Source organism: Strongylocentrotus purpuratus, unplaced genomic scaffold, assembly GCF_000002235.5.
Source record: "Strongylocentrotus purpuratus isolate Spur 01 unplaced genomic scaffold, Spur_5.0 spur5_scaffold_11, whole genome shotgun sequence".
Classification (NCBI taxonomy): domain Eukaryota; kingdom Metazoa; phylum Echinodermata; class Echinoidea; order Camarodonta; family Strongylocentrotidae; genus Strongylocentrotus; species Strongylocentrotus purpuratus.
Genome location: NW_022145596.1, coordinates 14,271,731 through 14,292,179, shown reverse-complemented (window position 1 = coordinate 14,292,179; position 20,449 = coordinate 14,271,731). Strand labels below are relative to the sequence as shown.

The 20,449-nt window shown below is 34.8% G+C and overlaps 1 protein-coding gene across 4 annotated transcripts; it reads right to left on the bottom strand.

Annotated features, from left to right (window-relative positions):
- Nucleotides 1-985: 985 nt before the first annotated feature.
- LOC100893910 (amino acid transporter AVT3B) lies at nucleotides 986-19,982 on the bottom strand. 4 transcript variants are annotated; one of them, XM_030980733.1, is made up of 15 exons: nucleotides 19,746-19,982; nucleotides 16,308-16,357; nucleotides 15,537-15,804; nucleotides 14,757-14,780; nucleotides 13,739-13,778; nucleotides 13,186-13,251; nucleotides 9,585-9,732; nucleotides 8,783-8,860; nucleotides 8,319-8,388; nucleotides 7,246-7,310; nucleotides 6,926-6,992; nucleotides 6,012-6,194; nucleotides 5,430-5,581; nucleotides 4,880-4,939; nucleotides 986-4,355 (listed from the first exon to the last, which is right to left on the bottom strand). In XM_030980733.1, exons 1-15 carry the CDS (start codon nucleotides 19,848-19,850, stop codon nucleotides 4,271-4,273), a joined length of 1,461 nt encoding a protein of 486 aa, XP_030836593.1. In that variant the 5' UTR covers nucleotides 19,851-19,982; the 3' UTR covers nucleotides 986-4,270. The 4 variants fall into 4 exon arrangements, with proteins under 4 accessions (XP_030836593.1, XP_030836595.1, XP_030836594.1 ...); XM_030980735.1 differs by having other exon boundaries at nucleotides 15,564-15,804; XM_030980734.1 differs by lacking the exon at nucleotides 14,757-14,780.
- Nucleotides 19,983-20,449: the final 467 nt, after the last annotated feature.

The window sequence follows — 20,449 nt, the reverse complement described above, 5'->3', positions numbered from 1 at the left end:
GAACTAGGGAATATGTTTCGAGATCGCTCAGCGCGAAAAACAACAGCGTTTACAGTACATTGCTTCTTCATTCACAATGATGAATGGCTTAACATGAATTGATGTTCATTATTTATAAATCAAAGGTAAAAAGAATGTTACATGAAATTAAACAAATCTATGTTAAAACTGGCACAAAAAACACAAAAACAGATAGGACATACAATTGTGTGAAATACATGAAAAATAAAATAGTGAGAGCTAGAACATACGATGTAACGGTGACACGACATTTGCTCCTGCGACAATTGCTCCGGGCTTCATTTCGTCTAAGATGTAGGGTTAGGGTTAGGGTTTCAATAGGGTTTTATGTTAGGTTTAGGGTTAGGTTTAGGGTTGGGTATAGTGTTGAATCCAGGGTTGAAGTTAGCCATTCGATTAGTGTATGAAATTTACAACGGAGCAATTGTCGCCGGAGCAAATGTCATGGAACCGATGTAACAGAAACCAAAGTAGTGTAAGTTTGGCACAAAATGTAATAGCATATTGCACTTGACAAAAATACTATTTTCGGAGTGCACAGGTTTGCGACATTAATGGTAGTGGTGAAAATCAATTATGATGGCAAAAACTGAAATAAATACAAAATAAGAAAACATACATGATCGTGTGTGTGATGGTGGTGATCAAGCCAATGTCATAAGTCACAAGAATCTGTTGATTGTATAATGTCCAGAGGTAATACGTGATTGAACCCTTTTGAGATGGCCATTCCACATTTTGTGGTTTGATTCAATAACTTTCGATTCAGATCCCTAAAAAAATATGCCAGATACACGAGTAGAAAGGGCAACTGCATATACATATTGCTTTTGATGTCCTGAATTCTAAGAATTAATTTAAGCTTTAAAATCTTTATACTGGCAACGCATTGAGGTATTCAAAATCATTCTTTTTCAAGCAAAATTGGCCATTTCTTTCAAATTTTTGACAACATTCTCCACCATGTATATCGTTTTCAGAGACATCACATTTTATTATAACAATGTACAAACAAAAGAAAAATTGTATTTTTGCCAAATTTGAAGAACAATGTGATTATATTTAGCCCTAAAAATAAATCCTATCCTGAAAGCGTTAAATAATATATTTTTTTTAATATGTTCATTCAAAAGACCTGATTGAATGTTACTATGAAGTTTCTACATAATTTTGCTAAATTTTAATCACAATTTAATGCACAGACTAGTAATATTTTCTTTCACTCAGTCAATCATTCTGTTATCATTACGGCAGTGGTTATTATATTTGGTGATGGATCTCTAATTTACATCCACTCTGACAAGAGCACATCAAATCACCTTCTTTCTTCCAATGCATTTGGCATGCAATTTATACGGTTTCATTCCATGTCATAGCTATATTCAAGTATAATCTAACCTTGTATGTTAGTATGAACTACATGTATGTACAAATAAAAAGGTAATAAATTAAAGTGTACTGTTAAAATAAAAATATAACATTTTTAAACAATTCACAGAAATAAGTCCAATCGGCCTAACCGAAAACAAATCACACAATTCAAAAGAGAATATAAATTTTACATTTGTACATGTAATTCCACAGATATACAACGTACAGTTTATACATGATAAATAAACTATTGACAACTCTGTACGACGCAGTAAGGGCTAATAATTACATCATTCATTCTCTAGTTATGCATAAATATTTGTAGAACAAGCATATTCCTCAACGAAATATCTAAGTTAAATATATGTACCGGTAGTAACTTCTTTACTGGATTCAATGCAGGACACATACATAATTTTCAGCCATTTGTAACTAAATCTCAACATTGTATTGCTTCTAATAAACAAAATTTATGGATCTCACAAACACATTCATTACTGAACATGTATCTTCCCATCTATTGACTTTCGAGTACTGCAGCCTTCATTATTCGCACAAATCGTTAATCGCCGTCGCTCTTAATCCCAAATAAAACGCTTGTATCTTTATCTTTAAATTTATGCAGAGATACATTTATAAGAATAGAACATTTTTGTAATGTAATGAAATTCAATGCATAAATCTTTGTTAATGCCATGTTTAATACAAATGATTACATTATGTCTTATCTTATCCTACCTAGCAACATGGAATGTATGCAATTCACATTATGACTACTGAAATAATAATCATAATAATTGTAACAGGTGAATTACATAATTTGCAACGAGTCACTGAAACAAAGATTTGGCATTAAATTTTATTCCATTACAAAAATGGCCTATTGCTGTTACATGCATTTCCACAACAGGTCTCACATTGCATTTGCCAACTGACAATCTGGAAGATGTTTTCATAACACAGAGGACTTTTCTAAAAGGTGAGATTTCGGGCTCAAAGAAAGTTTGGGATGGTATGCTTTGTTAAAAATCCTTATGATCAGAATTTTTAAAATAATTAATCTACCAGACTACATTTTACTGCACAGAAAGATCAAATAATAGTTTTTAAAGCATCTCATTAAAACATAAAAGCATTACAAAACAAAGAAAGAAGACTTCTCAAGGTTTTAAACTACGAACCAAGCAAGCAGTCATTTCTACTAGCTGACAAAAGTTTGTAGTTAATGGTGAAGACCAGCTAATATAAGATCGCTTGTGCTTCTAAAACTTCTAGTAAGCTGTTAGTTCCTGAAACCACAGGTGCATCCACAAGGTCCTTGACTACGAGATAAGCTTGTCGTTTGAACCTATGGTATGAACAGTCACCGAGATCATACAAGCAGCAATAACGCCAATGTTCGGTGATTCTCAATCATTTATGCTACTATACATTATGACTTCAAATAACAAATACACGGTTCTCTTTGACGATAATGTACGATGCAGCCTTTAAAAATATATTATGTATGCAATATTTACATTTCTTTGATACATAACATTGTAAATAGTGAACCACTTGAGCTGTAATGAGGATTGAAGAAAAAAGAAAACACTTCATACATCTCAATAACTGACATAAAAAGTATTAACATTGGAAGACTTCTGGATTGCCTCATTCACTATCATAGGGAAGTAATGGTTGTGCAAGCTGTTTGATTCTTAAAAATATTCTGAATCTTACCAAATTACTTCTAAGCGCTTTACAGATATTATCACCCCGGTCATCAGATTAGTTCATGCACAATGTGCATCATTTCCACTCCCTGGGGAGTATTCCTACTGTATGGTCACCATGAGGGCATATGGCAAGTACTTACACAAAGACTTTCGTCATCATACCAGGTCCCCATTTCTCTCTAGGGTATGGAGTGGCAAATGTAAATAAATACCTTGCCAAAGGACATTTCTTCCACCTTTGGTCTCTTAAACTTAATTCAAACTTCATAAATATCATTTATAAATTAATAGCACAGACAAACAGGATGCATTGTTACTGGCACACACATTGTAATTATATTGTCTATTGAAAACCAGAAGGGTACTGACTCTACATGAATGTTCTATTATACGAGTTAATGCCCTTCTGGCTCTGAACGGACGGTATTTTGGTCTTCAAATTTCTCCTGAAGGACGTTTACCCTGTGTATAATTTATCATATCTGCTGAGAGCCAGAAGGGCATTCACTCAAATCATTTTACACTGAGTGAATGCCCTTGTGGCCCTCTGCACATGGAATCTTGAAATCACTTGTTTCCCTCAAATTGGATTCATCACTTTAATTGTATTCTGAAATCTAATCCATTCATGACACTAATGGTAACATGAACCGATGAGAATCACTTTTTATCACTATTGGTGACTTTAGCAGTGTGCACTAGTGCTTCTCTTCTTGAAATGACCATAAAGGCATAATGTCACCTAGTATTGAGAGCAAAAGGGCATTACTTCATATACTTCAGCATAGTTATTGCCCTTCTGGCTCCCAAAAGCCGATATGACAACTTCGAACAAGCCCCTGAGATATAACATCCCATGATCACTGTTCACAAAGAACAAAATCTGCCACTCGTTCACCTGCTCACTCGCTTGTACAGTTAAGTAGATAAGTTTGGGGCTGGAGGAAGGGGTGCAACAACCCCTACATTTTCTTCTGTCATGTTTTATTGTTATTTTTCTCATGTTTTGTAAGACAGTCAAAAAGTTTCTATCGGCCAAAGTTGACCTTGAGTTTCAGAAGGTTAAAAAGCGCTGTCTTAGCACACGATTATTGGCCACTGTAGAGCTTAACTACGTTTGGTCTTAGCTGAATGGATAGGATGTTTGTCTCCAGGGGTCTTCATATGCCGGTATCTACCACAGTGTGGTTGGGATCTAGGCTGGGAAACAGTCTCTTGAGAGCATCTATGGTCCCTAGTACTGTCCTGAAGAGCCGTAAGAGAAATTAAGAAGGGAAAAAAAAGAGAAATTTATACAATACTCTGAGGAAATGTTAGACCCCTAATAGAGTTTAATACATTAATACAGTTAAGACCCATTCAGATATGATGCAGTAAACTGTATTACCCTTCACATTTCTGTGTCTTATAACACAGCTCAGTGACTATGTGAAAGTTTTTTTGGCACAATCGCCATTCATGTACACAGTTTTTTTGTGGCGGTTTACAGTGGCATTTCTGAACAAGCCTATAAAGGTACAAGAAATTAAATAGCAATAAGTTTTCTGTTTCAGACATCACATTGATTTGCAAAGAAAATTAAATATCACAGCTTTTTAAAGGTTAATGCAGTCCTTATGCTATGTTGTGGAGTGATTTGTAACTACAGAAAATATGCTACATCAAATGCTCTGTTTTTTTTATTTGATAGGATAAACAAAATATAAAATTGCATGTGCTAATAATTTGCACATATGTGTATACACGACAATGAATAATGTTTAACTTACGCTATACAACCCATGAATATGAGGAGAACGTCTAAAACCTTGGCTAAACATGAACGGGATCTGCACATAGAAGTAAATAAAGAAATGAAAATCGTTTAATCTCAGATTTGTAAGGGCAAATTAAGATAAATAAAAACTGAAGATGAAGGCTCGAAACGATAACAGTCTTTCACAAATAAAATTTTGGTATGAGCTTATATAAATATCCATTACCACATCCACATGATATTTGAATTCGAATGTAACACTAAATGAAACCTTAAATCATTTTATGACTGTTCTTTGATTAAAATATATATCTTTTAAACAATGAATCTGGCCACACAATGAAGATGGGGTTTCGAATTTTCTACAAAAACACACTTCTTGTAGAAATGAGAGAAATTCGTCTGTATACACAACGCCAATATCATATTTTTAAAAAGATCATCAAAATTGATAATGTGAACATTTTTTTATCATTTAATGTATGATATTTACTTTACTTTTTTGTAAAGACTGGCCCACCTACATATTAAATTTTAAATAAATTCTAGAAATGATGACTTACTCTTGGAATATTCTCCAGTGGATAAGGCCTGGAAGGATGAAAGCTAAAAGGGTGCAGCATGTCGCCCCTACTAATGCCATGAGGGTGGTAAAGTTTGGTATTAGCACTACCACCACGGCCGTCAAAAGAACCATGCCTAATCGAAGTAGATTCTAGAGAAGAGAAAATCAAGCAACAGAGTCAAACATCAAAAGTGAATAGTGCCTTCTTGGATAAATTAAAGCTATATTTTGATCGGTCTCCCTTTAACTGATTTAGTTTTTAGTTCTTGAAACTGTTGTGCTTGCATAAGGATTGATTTTTGTTGTTGCATCTTGCCAGTAGACAAGACTCCCATTTCATTTCCAACCATTTCTCGGCATCCTCCTTCAAGACAACATGACTCCCTTGGATCTTTGATAAGGTTTCTATTGTTCTTTGATTACGCAGTTTAAAAACATACCAAAAATTTAGGATTAGGATTAGGATTAGGATTAGGATTATAATTATAATCAGAAAACTTTTACTACAAAAAGAAATCACATTTAGGGAAATAACATATCATGTCAGTTCAAGTTAAGTGAGAATGAAGCAGAGACTCACCGCTTTAATAACCTCATTATTAGGATCTGTAAGCAACCTCTTCTCCAGGATTCTGATGACAGGGAACATCATGACTGGATAGGTGAAGTAGAGAGAGAAGGAGAGCAGAGCCTGGACGGCGTGGGGTAGCACACCGTCGGGTAGATTGAGGGTGATGATGTTCATTGTTTCAGGACCGAAGGACTGCAATAATATAAAGAGAAAAGCAAAATGTTTGATTAATCAGCCATCACTACTTTATGCCTTGGATATTAAAGTCTTGGAACCTGTAGGACTACCGCCTACCACTCCTGATAAAAAACGCTGCTTCCGGTCGGCACAAATTTCACATAACAAACTGCTTTAAACGTAACTATTTGTGAAGAAAAGTCGGACATGTACATTACATTCATATTTCCATCTTTAATAATGTTTTATTTGTAATTGTACAAGAATCATGTTTTCAATTTGACAATATGTGTTGAGATTTGCAAAGTGTTTGTCTAATGTTATAATTCATAAAAGCTGCCAAATTGAATTTACAGATGTATACGTTATAAAACGAGATAGCAGCCCAGGCTCATTTGATTACTGTTCTTATAAATGTTTATTTTTTAACAGGGTAAATAACATTTTTTGCAAATTTCTAGAAAAAAAAAGAAAAAAATACTATAATATATATTTATTTCAATATTTATATTGTAAAATTTCTTTATTAATTGGGTTTGAGCAGAACTTGTTTTGATCAGCGCCTAGTACGCATGTGTAATCGTGTTTATAGCTCGCGATCGCTATATAGCAGAGGTCAGGATTTGGGATTTAAATGGCTTCAGTGAAGTCGCGTCCACCACCAAAAAGTCTCTAGCTATAGGCAACACTGCCTATACAGACTATACATATGTAGGATAATTCACCATAAATGTGTATTGACTTACCAAATATCCACATGCTCCAAACCCGATAAATAAGCCCGTCATGGAAATAATTGCCATTTTGAATATTCTGCAAAAAGTAGAAAACAGTTTAGGAATTATCAATAATTACTTGTTACAAACAAATTTGGCAAAGATCCATGAATCATATTTAATGTTATTGCACAGTCTCGTGAAATTTTTCTTTGTTCACAACATTTAAGTTAAACATTTACAGCATTAAATAATTATTCGCACAAAGACAAGTAAGCTCATTCACTGAGGTTTCATCAGATGATATGCACTGAAAAATGCATGTATTCCAAGAATGAAATGTTACTTACGATCTAAATTTATCTCTTTTATCCATTGCTACAGAACTCTCCAGGTCAAGTATCATTCCAGCACCCTGAAAAAATGAAAAATGATTTAATCATAAAATTAAATGGAATATATAGGGATATGAATACACATGCTACAGAATATCTATCAAACTCATAAAACATGACAATTAGAACTCGATGTTCCAAATAAGAAAACATTGCTACAATAAAACTTACATAACTGCTCATGATAACAGCAAAATGGAGATAAAGAAGATGATATTAAAGTAGAAATGTTAATTACAACAAACAAACACACAAAACCAAATAAAATGAAACTTTCATCAGTTACACAATTCTCATTTATAGTACAATGGCAGTGTATAGAATAATTTAATGAAAATATTAAAGCTTATCTTGAGCTCTGGTATGGGAATCATATTTTGAGAGAAAATTGCTAAGATTTATTACGGATTGTTTATCTTGCAGTAGATTGGTTGTTTGAACCAGTGAAATAAAAACAAATGCACAGAAACTTATTGGCATCATCTTCCATAAAAACCACAACTCCCATTTGCACATAGTGTCCTGTGTTAAGCACATGGTGTCAGAATACCAGATTTCCTTTTCTTTTTATGTGTTACAATCCAGATCATTTTCCATGTTTTAGGGTCTGTTTTTATAGCCTAAGCCAGGACAGTCCTTGTTATAATAATGAGTTATCCCTTTGAGGTGCTCTGTAGCCCTAGTTCTTTTCTTACTGCAATGCTAGGCATGCACCCAGGTGCTAAATTCTCTAATATGTTCTGGGCTGGGTTGGTTCAGTCATACAGTTTTGGAATCAGTCTGCAGCCAGCTCTCACACTGAGAGGACCTCTGTTTCATGAGCTGGGGTAGCTCCGGGTAGCCACACCCGTTATCCCTTTTGGTGTCAGCAAGTTTTGCTAGCAGTAAGTTAATTTGTTTTCTTATTTTTAGAGAGGAAATTTGTCACCAGTTTTATAATTGTGTACACATATAGAATATGAAGATAAGATACTGGTTTATCCTTACAGAACTCAAGTTTATCATTAAATAACTGAAGTAAAACATACCTCATAACAGTAGAAGGCTATTACTAGAAAGAAGGGGAATCCCTCTAATGACATTGTCTTTGGATGAATTCTGTGTCAGAAAAATATAAGGCAAAAGATAAAGCCATCATTAGTCAATTCTTATCTTTACATCTCACTTGTTTTGGTCTAGAAGGAATACAGTAATATTACATTTCTGTTCTTGCTATGAAGGGTTTCAACTGTGAAAAATAGGTTGGTACCGCAACAATGCGACAATTAGGAAGATTTTACATTATTCATTAAACAATAAATTACATATAACTTAATGGTTTGGGTGAAAGCTAAGCTCTACATTGAGTAGATAATCAATAAGAGTGTTTCCAAAAGATGTGAAATCTGTTCCTATCACTAAATCTAAATTCTTGTAATCGATCGAAATGATTGTATTTAAAACTTTTTACCAAATGGATATTCTGTATAAAAGATTTTAACTCGATACTTACGGTACATTGTGTATGTGCTCAAAGTCAAACCAAAAAACCACAGTGTATGCAAAGATGTTTGCAAAATCAGCCATCAAGCTACAAGAAAAAGGGGAAGAAAAACAGAGCGACCAAGACATAAATGCATTTGTATCCATCTTGTTCATTTGGCTCTTATCAAATTAACTTCCGTTTGGTACATGTACATGATAAATAACTGAAAGTAATTGAACACCTTACAGATACCTAATTGAGAAATTGTAAAAAAATTCAAATCACACCAAAAAAAAAATTAACACACAATTTTGGCAAATCTTTTCATTTTCAACAAGAATATTTCTCACTTCTCACAAAATGAGACTAGTACACTTTCAAAAAAAATCATATTCATAATAATGATAATAATAATACAGGATTCTTATCAAGCGCTTACACTATCATTATCATCCAGGTCATTATCATCCTGGATTCAATTACTATTCTGCACGTTATGGTGCACTCTCTCCACTCCCTGGGAGTATTCCAGCTAGACCCAATTAACACCTTGGTGGAGAGGAGCAATGTAGCCTTGCTCAAGGACATTTTTATCATCCCATTTGAAATTTGATCACTTTAAAGCCTGTCTGCACTAGTTTGGCAAGGAGGGATTAGATTGACAGGTAGTTATCTCATCAAATCAGCTCTCACTTAACATACGGAAAAAGGGATCATGGGGGACCAATGGTCACTGATTAGACATTGTTGCTATATACAGGGCACAAGTAGCTATAAGTAGTGCAGTGGGGCTTTAAAGGGTATAATGAAAGGATATATATATACATACCTGAATAAAGCTAATTTATTGAGATGTCTTAGAAGTGATAATGCACAGCACCCAGGCAGCATGAAGACAATGTAATGGTACATAGTGAGATGTTGGAAGAGGGCCGCAAGATTGGAAGAGATGAATATCAAATAACTGCAACAGAAGCCTGAAATAGGACACAAAATGACACAAAACCATATAAAGGATGTTTATTTGTCATAAAGATAAGCTTGAGTTCTGATAATGATAGAAAAAAAACTCACAGAATCCAACAAAACTTTCACTGAATGTTCAAGATGTGCTTGTGCTTAACATATGTGCAAATAAAGTTGTGGGTTTTTATTGAAGAGGATTTCCAGCAAATTTGTTGAAGTTGTTTATCTTTTACTGGTTCAAAAAATCAATCTACTGCAGGATAAACCATCCAGAATGAATTATAGCCATGTTCTCTGGACATACGGTGCCCATACCAGAGTTCAACATTCACATTAAAGGAACTACTTCACATGGTTAGAACTTTTACACAAACTCAATCCACAATAATAGAAGCATGACCAAGAATAAATATCAAGGGATAGATTCCTCTCTAAAATAGAAGAAATTTTAGTTCTCTTTGACCATGGAAATTCATTACTACATGGCATACACAGTTGCCAAAAAGCTTATAAAGAATAGAGAAAAGTAAATCAGCCCTGAAGGGTATACAATTCACTTGGACACCATCCACTGATTTTTCTTTCAAGTTAATAAAGATAGATTTATGAACAAAATGATTTTCATTTTCCTTACAAAGGTTTTAGTTTCTCGATATGAATCTTATTTTCAGGTTCAATGTTTTACTGCATTCTTACTAGATAAGAAGGTCGCAGATTTAAAATAAATTTACAAGTACATCTCCATTTCTGAAACTGAATAACAGAATTGTTAATCAAACGACCCCATCTGTTCACTGGCATTTACACTTTGGTTAAAGTGTGAATGTATTGGCAGAGATACATATAAATAATGCAACAAAACAGGAAATTTCTTTATATGAGCAAAAGCTAAACCTGGAGTATTAAACAGAGGTGCTTGCACAACGTCTCTAGGAGAATCGTGCAGAAAACATGACAATACAAGAATAAAAATGAATACATAAAGCTACATTTTGTCACGGATATTCGTACCCCAGAAAGTTTTAAAACACTGCTATACTTGATTTCATTCTCTTTCTTCAAGTACATGACTTTCCTTTAAAATTCCCAATTAATTAATATTCAATCAACAAGGTATGATATACATGTAGTTGGATTGACAAAAAAAAGAACATGATTACAAATCTTTTCCAGATGCACTGGAATACAAAGTATCTGCATCAGTCATAGGATTATTATTCATTGGTTTGTATGTCGTGATGATCACTAGTACAATACAATGCAACAACATGCTTTAAAAAGTGGTTATGCAATGGGCAGATAGTATTGAAATCTTATACTGGTACATTCTAAATAATACATACCCATACATGTACGGGTATGGGTATCTGCATTCCAAAGTAGGCTAGATCAAAAATTACAAAAATGGTCTGTTCTATATCCCTATTCTATACGAAAATAAAATTACCTATTCATCTTTTTAAATTGAAACAAACCACAAATTCCATTTTTCCACCTGTTACTTTATTCTTCCTACAAGTGTATGACCTTTAAAGAGAAGGTCGAGTTCTGGGAAGAGGTGAAAAATAATTTGTGAGCGTTATCATTCTTATTATATGCAAGTGTGGAAGAACATCAGATAAGACATGTTCCCTGAAAAGCATGGCTCTTCAAATGCCTTCATAATCTAAATATGTCATGTAACATCGTAAAACTCCAGGGTAGGATTTTTACGCCATGTGTTCGTGTAGTCCCATTTACATCTTTCTGTGTACAGTGTTTGTAACTTTACCAAGACTTGGCCAAATTTCTTATTATTTTGATGATTCCAGAACCTTGCAATACACACAAATTCTTATGATCAACCTTTTCTGGTCGATTCCACACCGTTTCTTTCACAATGTAATCGCATGACCAGAACTCAACTTCATCTTTAATGTGACAATTGTTAATCTATATATTTATTGTGGTCCACAGATATTGGAAATATATATATTTAACTAACATTACAAGGTAAGAATCTAAAACCCAAAGTGAATAGTATTCATGCTCAAATACAGACAAATAATAATAATAATAAAAGTGAACATTTATAATGCGCCATGTCCGTCAAAAATGACACTCCTGGTGCAGTTGTGTGGAAATTGTATAATTGTTGACTTATTCAGAGAGTACACTAATATGACACATAGTGTAAACAACCAACAGCTGCTTTACATTGTAAATGAACAGCTGCTTGTAAACGTAAACATTAAACAGCTGCATAGAAAGTTTAGAAGATAATCTTTCTAATACATGTATCTAGCAATGCACATGAAATGAACCCAATATATATTGATTTATAAAATAATTTCAGATCTCATGAAATACCCATACTATATGTACATAGAAATGGCAGTAATCATGATACTTTCAAACGACAGAATGATTGTATTGTATGCATCTGTCGTCATGTAAAATTGTAATATTGAAAAAGACAATTTTTTTCTTAAAGTAAAGTATCCACTTTCAACACTCCTGTAAATTCTTGGAATACTATTTGAATGTCATGAAATTGAATGGAAATTTTGCAAGGACTTGACTTAGTCTAAATATCTGTTAAACAGTATCGGTACATGTTCCTGGTAAAATTGGTAATCTCTCGAGTGCATACACTGTACGCCTGGAAAACAACCAGGACATACAGTGTATGTGTATATTTTCAGAGTGAGCTATTATTTCTGTATTGCATACATGTACCAGTATAGTTTGAAAACGAATTGCCAGTACGGTAGTAGTGACATTCCACTTCAATACATTTAATGTTCTGGCCCCTGTTTCATAAAAACTTGATATCAATAACAAGTTACACGCTACTGTTATAAGCTACTAAAATCATGGCATCTGACTGGCTGAGAGCAAATTTGTCATAGAAATTTAGCATTTGTTATAATAATAATAATAATAATAATAATAGTGGCTACTTGTACAGTGCACAGGTCCACCTTTCGGTGCTCATGGCGCTTAGAAAAGAGTACATGTAACAGGCATAAGAAAGAAAAAACAATAAACCGAAAAACAAATTTGGAATTCTCCTAGACATAGTAAATTAAAATATTGCAATAATTACAACGAAAGAAACAAATAGGTTTTTAGTTGTAATTTGAATGTTTCTGTCGATGACAGTTGTCGTAATTTTAGATGGAGGTTATTCCACAGTTTTGGACCCATGGCTGAGAAAGCCTGTTCCCCCCAAGCATGTTTTATTCTGGGTGTATTAAGTAATAGTGTGTCTGATGAGGAGCGAAGACTTCGTGTGGGGTTGTATTTTGAAACAGAGTTGCTTAGGTATGCAGGGGAAGAAAGAGATAAAAAGTTTTATGAAACGAGCCCCTGGTCAGTATCCTAGTAGACTACAAGTAAGACAGGGTACAAATAAAATACAAGAGTAATAAAGTTTAATCTCATCTGAATTTTTGCATCGGCTATCAATACTTGAAACATACCTGTCTGAGATATGACGATGGACATCTCTACAATCAACCTCCCTTTGGTGCCTAGAGCATAATAAGCTGCAAAGAAAGAAAAGGAATCTTTTATGAAAATGTAATTTTAAAATCAGTTTGAAAATAACTTTCACATATTATTACTTTAAAGTAGCAAACAAAATTTGCTCAAATGTTCTGTGACACATCCTACGATACCAATGTAAACAAATTGATAGCACGTAGCATAACTTCAAGGTGATATAAGGAAACAAAACTCAATGTTTACCTGGTATTTTCTGAATCTCACGGACCCTACAATCATAGGGTATAACTTCAAAGTAATCAATACAACTGTACATTACTTGAATGATATAAAAAAAAAGGAATATCCATGACATGAACTTATGGGCTGGAAGAAATAAATGTGTAATTATTTTCAAGCAGTCCATAGCCTAATGATGTACAGTGTATGCATGGTGGGATACTTTTCTAGAAAAAGTGACAATGTAGGTTTGATGTGTACAGTAGTTAAATCACCAAAGAGAAAACCTTGTTCTCTATCTATACTCACCAAGATCTCCATAATTTAACTCTTTCAAATGTTCATTTTCCTGGATGAAACAGAAACAAAGAAAAAAGAGCAATGTCAAAGGTCTATCGATTACTCTATTGATAACAAAAACAAACAAACAAACAGACAAGCATGCAAACAAAACACAAGAGGAACACAAACTGCAAGCTAACACTACCAGTAAGTCCTGAACATACATCACTTCAAACATATGGTATCTAATTTGAAATGTTCTATTTCTAAGAAAATGTTTGACAAAACATTTTGATTTAACAAAAGATGGGTGCTATCATCCAACATAAGTATACTATTTGCTTCTTGGTTCAATATATGTTAAAGACATGTGTTGTATTACATTGTAGTGTCCCTCTAATCCATAGTTAGTGCAATTTTTTTTTTAGAAGACCTTACTAACGATTCCCAACACAAAAATCCAAGATGTGCGATTGTGCATGCACAACATGTATCATTTACAATTTATTAAGCTAGTCTCTAGTTAATGTAAAAACTTGAAAACCAACAAGTGGTCCAGATACAAAGACGTTTCAAAAAGACAAGTTATTTAATCATCACACCAAATTCTTGCAGGGTACAAAGCCAAAACAAGTTTTGGTTGGTGCAACAACAACAAAAACGGCCAGACAATTCAAGAAAGATTTGGGGTTAAAGTAATGAGTAGTGTTTAGCAGAAAAGCAGTTGGATTAAATTGTGAAATCAACACAAAACAAATTCCAAAGCATGCATGCATAAAAAACAAAATCAACCATTCATCACGTGCAAATGGTGCATTTGTAAATGGAAAGGTGGAAAGCAAAAGTAATCATGAAGCTTTGTGAGCAGTCATTCCAAAATGCAGAGTGAGATAGTTTCATTACAGGCACACAAAAACGTTTCAGAATATTCTTTCTACAAAGCGGTCGATCTGGATCACGATAAAACCTTCTCTTTGGAGAAGTTTTAAGGGTTAATTAGATGCAGTTATTGATCGTTAACGTGATAAGAAGAAGCTGTCCATACCACATGATATTTCTTGACCGCCGACTGCCGAGATATGTCATAGAGAGTAAGAGAATGAGAAAATGAGATTCAGATCAAAGGAACTGAAATTCCTTAAAACCCTGATGTGAGACTGTAGGGTTAGTATGTGCATGCTACATGATGAAAATGAGTGAAAAGTTAACTTTTTTGTTTGTTCAAGAGTCTTTGTTTAGATGTGCTAAGACAACTGCACAATTTCCTATTTCCTTAGGACAATCTTCATTTTTGTTTTCAGACCATACCAGATTACTAGATATATTGTTCAACCTTCCTGTTCTTTATTCTTTTCTCTTATTTTCCTTTTTTTGTTGTTGCTGATTTAAAATGATATGAGATGTACTGACCGATAAGCAGCCATTATCAAATTATAAGCACACCAAGACAACTGCAATATTTCCTTTTCCTTGGAACAATCTTTATTTCTATTTTTGTTTAAAGATTACCAGGGATAATACCAGAGATATGCTGTTCATCCTTCCCATTTTCTACATATTTTTTTGTTGCTTTGCTTTGCTTTTGATTAAATGTTACCAATACTGTTTGAATGAATGATTGTAACAAATGAAATATAATGTTATGTAATGAAGCTCATGTATACATGTAAACATGCACAATTCAGCATTTTGGCTGCGAGGCATTGTTTTTTAATAAAACCATTACTGAATTGAATATGATGAGATGTACTGACCGATTAAGAACCATTACCAGATTAAAAGCACACCAAAACACGAGGATGCAAGGAGGAGCAAAAGAACTTACGCAGTGAAAACGGCGAGACTTTTTTACCTCTATCTTTGATGTCTTGGTTCCTGAGAGGACATGAACCTCTCCGTTAGACTCTCCGCTTTTTACCACCCCTTCTTCCGAGGTTCCGTTCATCAGGGTCTCCATCTCCTCCTTGTCTCCTCCTTCGTCTCCTTTCTCCGCATCAGGTCTTGGAATAGGGGACACCTTGAAGAGTTTCCGAACTTCTTTCCTCTCCTCCAGCTTGTATTTGCAGTCGATCAATAATAACATGGCTTTCATGCTTTAAAAAGGGGGCAAAAAAGGCTTCTCGTATTAAAATTTTATCTGTGACATTAGTACTCAACCTCATCGGTACTGCTTACTACTTTGAATACGTCTTTGATTTTGTCTTGGTGACCTCTTCTTCCCTACAATGTCTATGTACATGTACATGTATACCAGTACTAATATATTTTCACATGAATGGAATGTAACAAGACAACACTAATTCATGAGCTTGCCCATTCATCGGAAATTGCTTAAAAACATTGCATGATCAGACTGTACAACATAGATGATTTTCTGTTTTCATGAACAGATTCCTTTACATACATGTGTACTTTGCACCTTTTTCCAAAATAATGATGCCACACACATCAAAAGTGTAAACCATTCAGAAAGTTGTCCTGCACAGAATACTGAAAACAAGTTGTCCAATTGTGGTACTTGGTATGAGCGTTATCAATATTTAATTTATACGACAAATAATACAAAAGTTTGAGTAAAAGCAAAGTAATTGTTTACCTGACAATTGCTACAAATAGCATGATAATTATTCCCTCCCAGATGCCAGCCTACATGGAGAAAAAGAAATTAAAATTGAACAAAAGAAATAAATTAGGAAGTTGTTTAGCTCTTTTTTTCTTCATTTCCCTAATTCAATCACTGCACTGCTTTATTTTCTTCTAATAAATGCTAGCTGGTACTTGCCAAAGGCTAAAAAATATGACATTTCCAAATTTGAAAGTTTAACTTCCCATTTCAGAAGTCTCAAGATTTCTGAGTTTTCCTGAATGGATGAATATCACAATAACAACAGTTGCTTGTGTATAATTCAAAAATCTCATTTATTATCCTGATTTATATTCACTTACAAACAAAAACAAACAATCAGAAATCACTGCCAACTTTTTCAATGGACAATGCCAATCAAATCACATCTCTAAATTGTCCAAAGATTCTGAAATTGTCACTGGCATAGCTGACAAAGTCTAGCTTATGATTTTCTTTAGAAAATACAAAGTGATCCTCCTTGGAAATATACCAAGGCAAATAAGGAAACTCTTTCATTTGTAACCAGCGCTCAAAATACACGGGGGCGATGGGCGATTCGCCCCCGTGAGCTCCATAATCGCCCCCATCAGGTTGTCCACGGGGGCCATTGCAAAATTAAAAATCGCCCCTGTGTAAGTATAAGATAAAAATTTTCAGCGAATTGAATAATATTAAAAAGGACGCAATTTATAGTTGTACTCGATAATTCTCACTTAACATATTCTCTCTCTCTCTCTCTCTATCTCTCTCTCCCTGTCTTGCATAAAGAAAATATGAAAATAATATTTTGCCTAAGAAAAATTGAAAATTTTATCAGTATTAAACAGGGAAAAGGAAAGGGGAGGAAATTAATCAAAACAAACATTGAAGAATCCAATTCAGTGTTCTTTCATGATGCATAAGAATGAAAGTACATTAAAAGGTGAAATAATAAATTGAAGGGCGATGATGAATCAATTCTTTGACGTTGATTGATTGAATAAAAAATAATGAAACAATATGGTCTGAGGGTCACATATCTTCGAATATTAGAAAGTTTCATCCACCATCGTGTTGTTGAACACTATTTGCAATTTAATTTTGATGTGGTGACTTGTCAGTTATGAGCAGAAGGTCATATCAGGCTTCTATATTCTATAATACTATCAACAGATATCTGGATAGAGACACTTCGTCACATCAAGCTACGAGAAAGTATATCATCTCACAGAATTCTACTCGAACACCGCATCAAAATTCTTTTCACCCTTTTTTTTTCTTCTTCCTCTTTTTTGGTCCCTTTTACAATGTAGCTCTCCTTTTTTCCTTTTCCTTCCTTCTCTTTTTTTTTTAACGGGGGCGGGGGGAGGCAAAGGCCTTTTGCCCCACCCCCATCTGCAACTTGTTGGTGGGAAAATTGCAACTGCATGATACAATGTATCCCCCTTCTCTTCTTTACTTCTTCCTCAATTTTCCTTCCCTTTATCTCCTTTCCATTTCCTTCCTTCCTTCTCTCTTATTTTGTTATATTGGGGGGAGGCAACAGCCTGGGAGGCAAGGCCCTTCCCCCCCCCCCCCCCCGATCTCCTTCTTCCCCCTTTTCTTTTCTTTTTCCTCTTCTTTCTTTCCCTTTCTCTCCTCTTTCCCTTTCCCTCTTTTCCTTCTCTATCTCTCTTTCTCTCTCTTTTGCGGAAGGGGGGGGGGGGCAAGGCCCGCTCACCCCCACTGGATCCGCGCCTGCATCTACCTTATATCTACTAACGTTAGACCCTAATAATGGATCTAGAAGATTGATTGACCTGGTCTCAGTGACGGGTAAACTTTTTTTTCTCAATTACTTGGTCTAACCATGAAAACCGTCTAATTTTACTTTAGATTTTCAAACACTAACAGTTACGACCTAAATGAGACCTAAGGCCAAGGGCTTTACTCTACATTTTAATAACAAATTAACGTTAACGTTAGACTTAACTTAAACTGTTGTTTCTCTGTGATACAAGTGGGAAAGGAACACTTCTTTTTTCAAAAAAAAGAAAGAAGAAAATTCCCCTTTTTTCCCCCTTCTTTCCCCCCCCCCCCCCCTCCCTTGATCCGCCACTTATCATGGGGATAAAAGTATACAGCTATGTAACAAGTAAATTTCTAAGAGGGAGAATGCCGACTTAAATGATAATGATAAAATACCAAGGAATTTAGGTGTTTCATTGGTACCAATCCAATGGAAATTTGTATTAAAATAAGAGCCTCCGTCAGCACTAAAAGAGAAGGTTCATGGGGGCTATTTTTTTTTGGAAGAGCCCCCGTGGACAAAAATTTAATTTGAGCCCTGTTTGTAACCCATTGTCTATTGGAACTGGGTGGCCCCTGTATAGCTGCATTAAAAGCCTATGGCAATGATTGAATTTAGTAGTCCACAGGTAAAAAGACGAGCTTGAACTTCAAGTTGAAGCTAGTACTAGTAATAATAGTGACAGCACATCATATAGAATACAGTCTTTCTTTTTACGTCAATCTTTGATATGGATCAACAATTTTATGACATAACATGCATTTATCTTCATCACCTTGAGCGCACTTACACTGGAAAGAAGGGGTGCTGGTCCGAGAATGAGGATTGTCCGCATAAACAAGGATATCCTCGTATACGCAGACAAAATGTGCCCTGAAAAATAAGGATCATCCGCATTTTTATGAATGCTTTTTCTTTTTGGACGCTCTGCGGTTTTGGGTTCCCGATCCACGGGCTGGCGATGCAAAAACCGATTCTGCATAAATGCATAATAAAATACCCCCAGTTCACCATCTACTTTTATGGGTTGTCCGTCTTCCCGAGGATTTATCACTCCTAATGTATAATGTGTAAGTCTCTGTACAAGGTAAATGCAAAATGCATCAAGAAAATCATTGCAGAACCCGTTTTTTTCGCATCGTCAACGCGCGGATCGCAAATCAGAATCGTCAGCAAAAATGCTGACATTCCTTATTTTTGCTTCCGCGTCTGTCAGCTTTTACGAAGACGATCCTCGTTTGTGCGCACGATCCTTATTCTCGAACCAGCACCCCTACTGCTGGAAGAAGAAATAATGACAAAACATAAAATCTAAATGAACTGAAAAAGAGAAAAAAAATAATTGGTGTTCGTCACTTTGACTTTGTGGTTACCGGTACAACTTAAAGTTACAGCATGATGCTTATCGGTATCAATAAAATACATCATATTCAAATAAATGCTGGATCATATGACTTCCCAATCCCAATTCACACATTTAAAGTGAAGAGTTGTACTTAGAACAAGACGTGGCCGAGTCACCGAGTCGGACACATGCAACGGCCAACTCTGGCCCCGCGGTTATCCGTCATCTGTTCATTCGTCATGCACATAGACCTCTGTGCTGTGTCGTCCGAAGTCGACTCCAAACGCAAACTTACCTCTTTGAATGCATAGGGTAATCCAAGCACTCCGGCTCCCACAAAAGATATAAAAATATTAGCGAATATTTTCACACTAGAACTTGTTGCATGTTCACCGTGCATTTTGAAGGTTTTTGTTACTGCACGTTGGCATAAAAAGGTGTGTTTTTACAAAATGTTATGGAAAGTTCCAACTCCACACTGCACTGATGACGACTCCGTTGATTGCTATGATCTATGCTGCATGCATTATTGACGTTTACGTAGACACGTTCAAGCTATTCTCATTCCAATGATCTTTTGTAAAAAGGGGATGGGCAGCGTACAGATACACCATTGCACATTCAATATCATTAGGGCGCTGACGAGTGGAAAGAGGCTACCGCGTTATTGGTAGAGAAATGAATCATAAGTAGGTATTTGGGTCCACATCATACAGCTTTTGACAATGTAAAATCTCAACTAAAAAGAACGCCCACACGCATACTTTAAATGCCTCCCTAATCAATTAAAAGCTGCTAGCTCGCAGGAGCTTACAAGGACAAAAACAAAACGAAAACAAAAAAAAAAGAGAGGAACAAATGCTTCTTTTCCCTATTATATTATTTTATTATTGATTTTTTTAGCATGATTATGATGCAGGCCTATAGATCTATGTATAGTTTTCATTTCCTCTTTTTTTAATCTTATATTAATTTGTTGTAAAATCTTCTGTAAACTGT

What these genes read in the sequence shown, in the direction of transcription:
- LOC100893910 (XM_030980733.1), bottom strand. Translation starts at nt 19,850, where the DNA reads ATGCACGGTGAACATGCAACAAGTTCTAGTGTGAAAATATTCGCTAAT. An exon ending in CGGTCAAGAAATATCATGTG is followed by an intron (nt 13,779 to 14,756) that starts GTATGGACAGCT and finishes TGTTTCATCCAG; the next exon opens with GAAAATGAACATTTGAAAGA. An exon ending in GTTAAATTATGGAGATCTTG is followed by an intron (nt 13,252 to 13,738) that starts GTGAGTATAGAT and finishes CTTTCTTTGCAG; the next exon opens with CTTATTATGCTCTAGGCACC.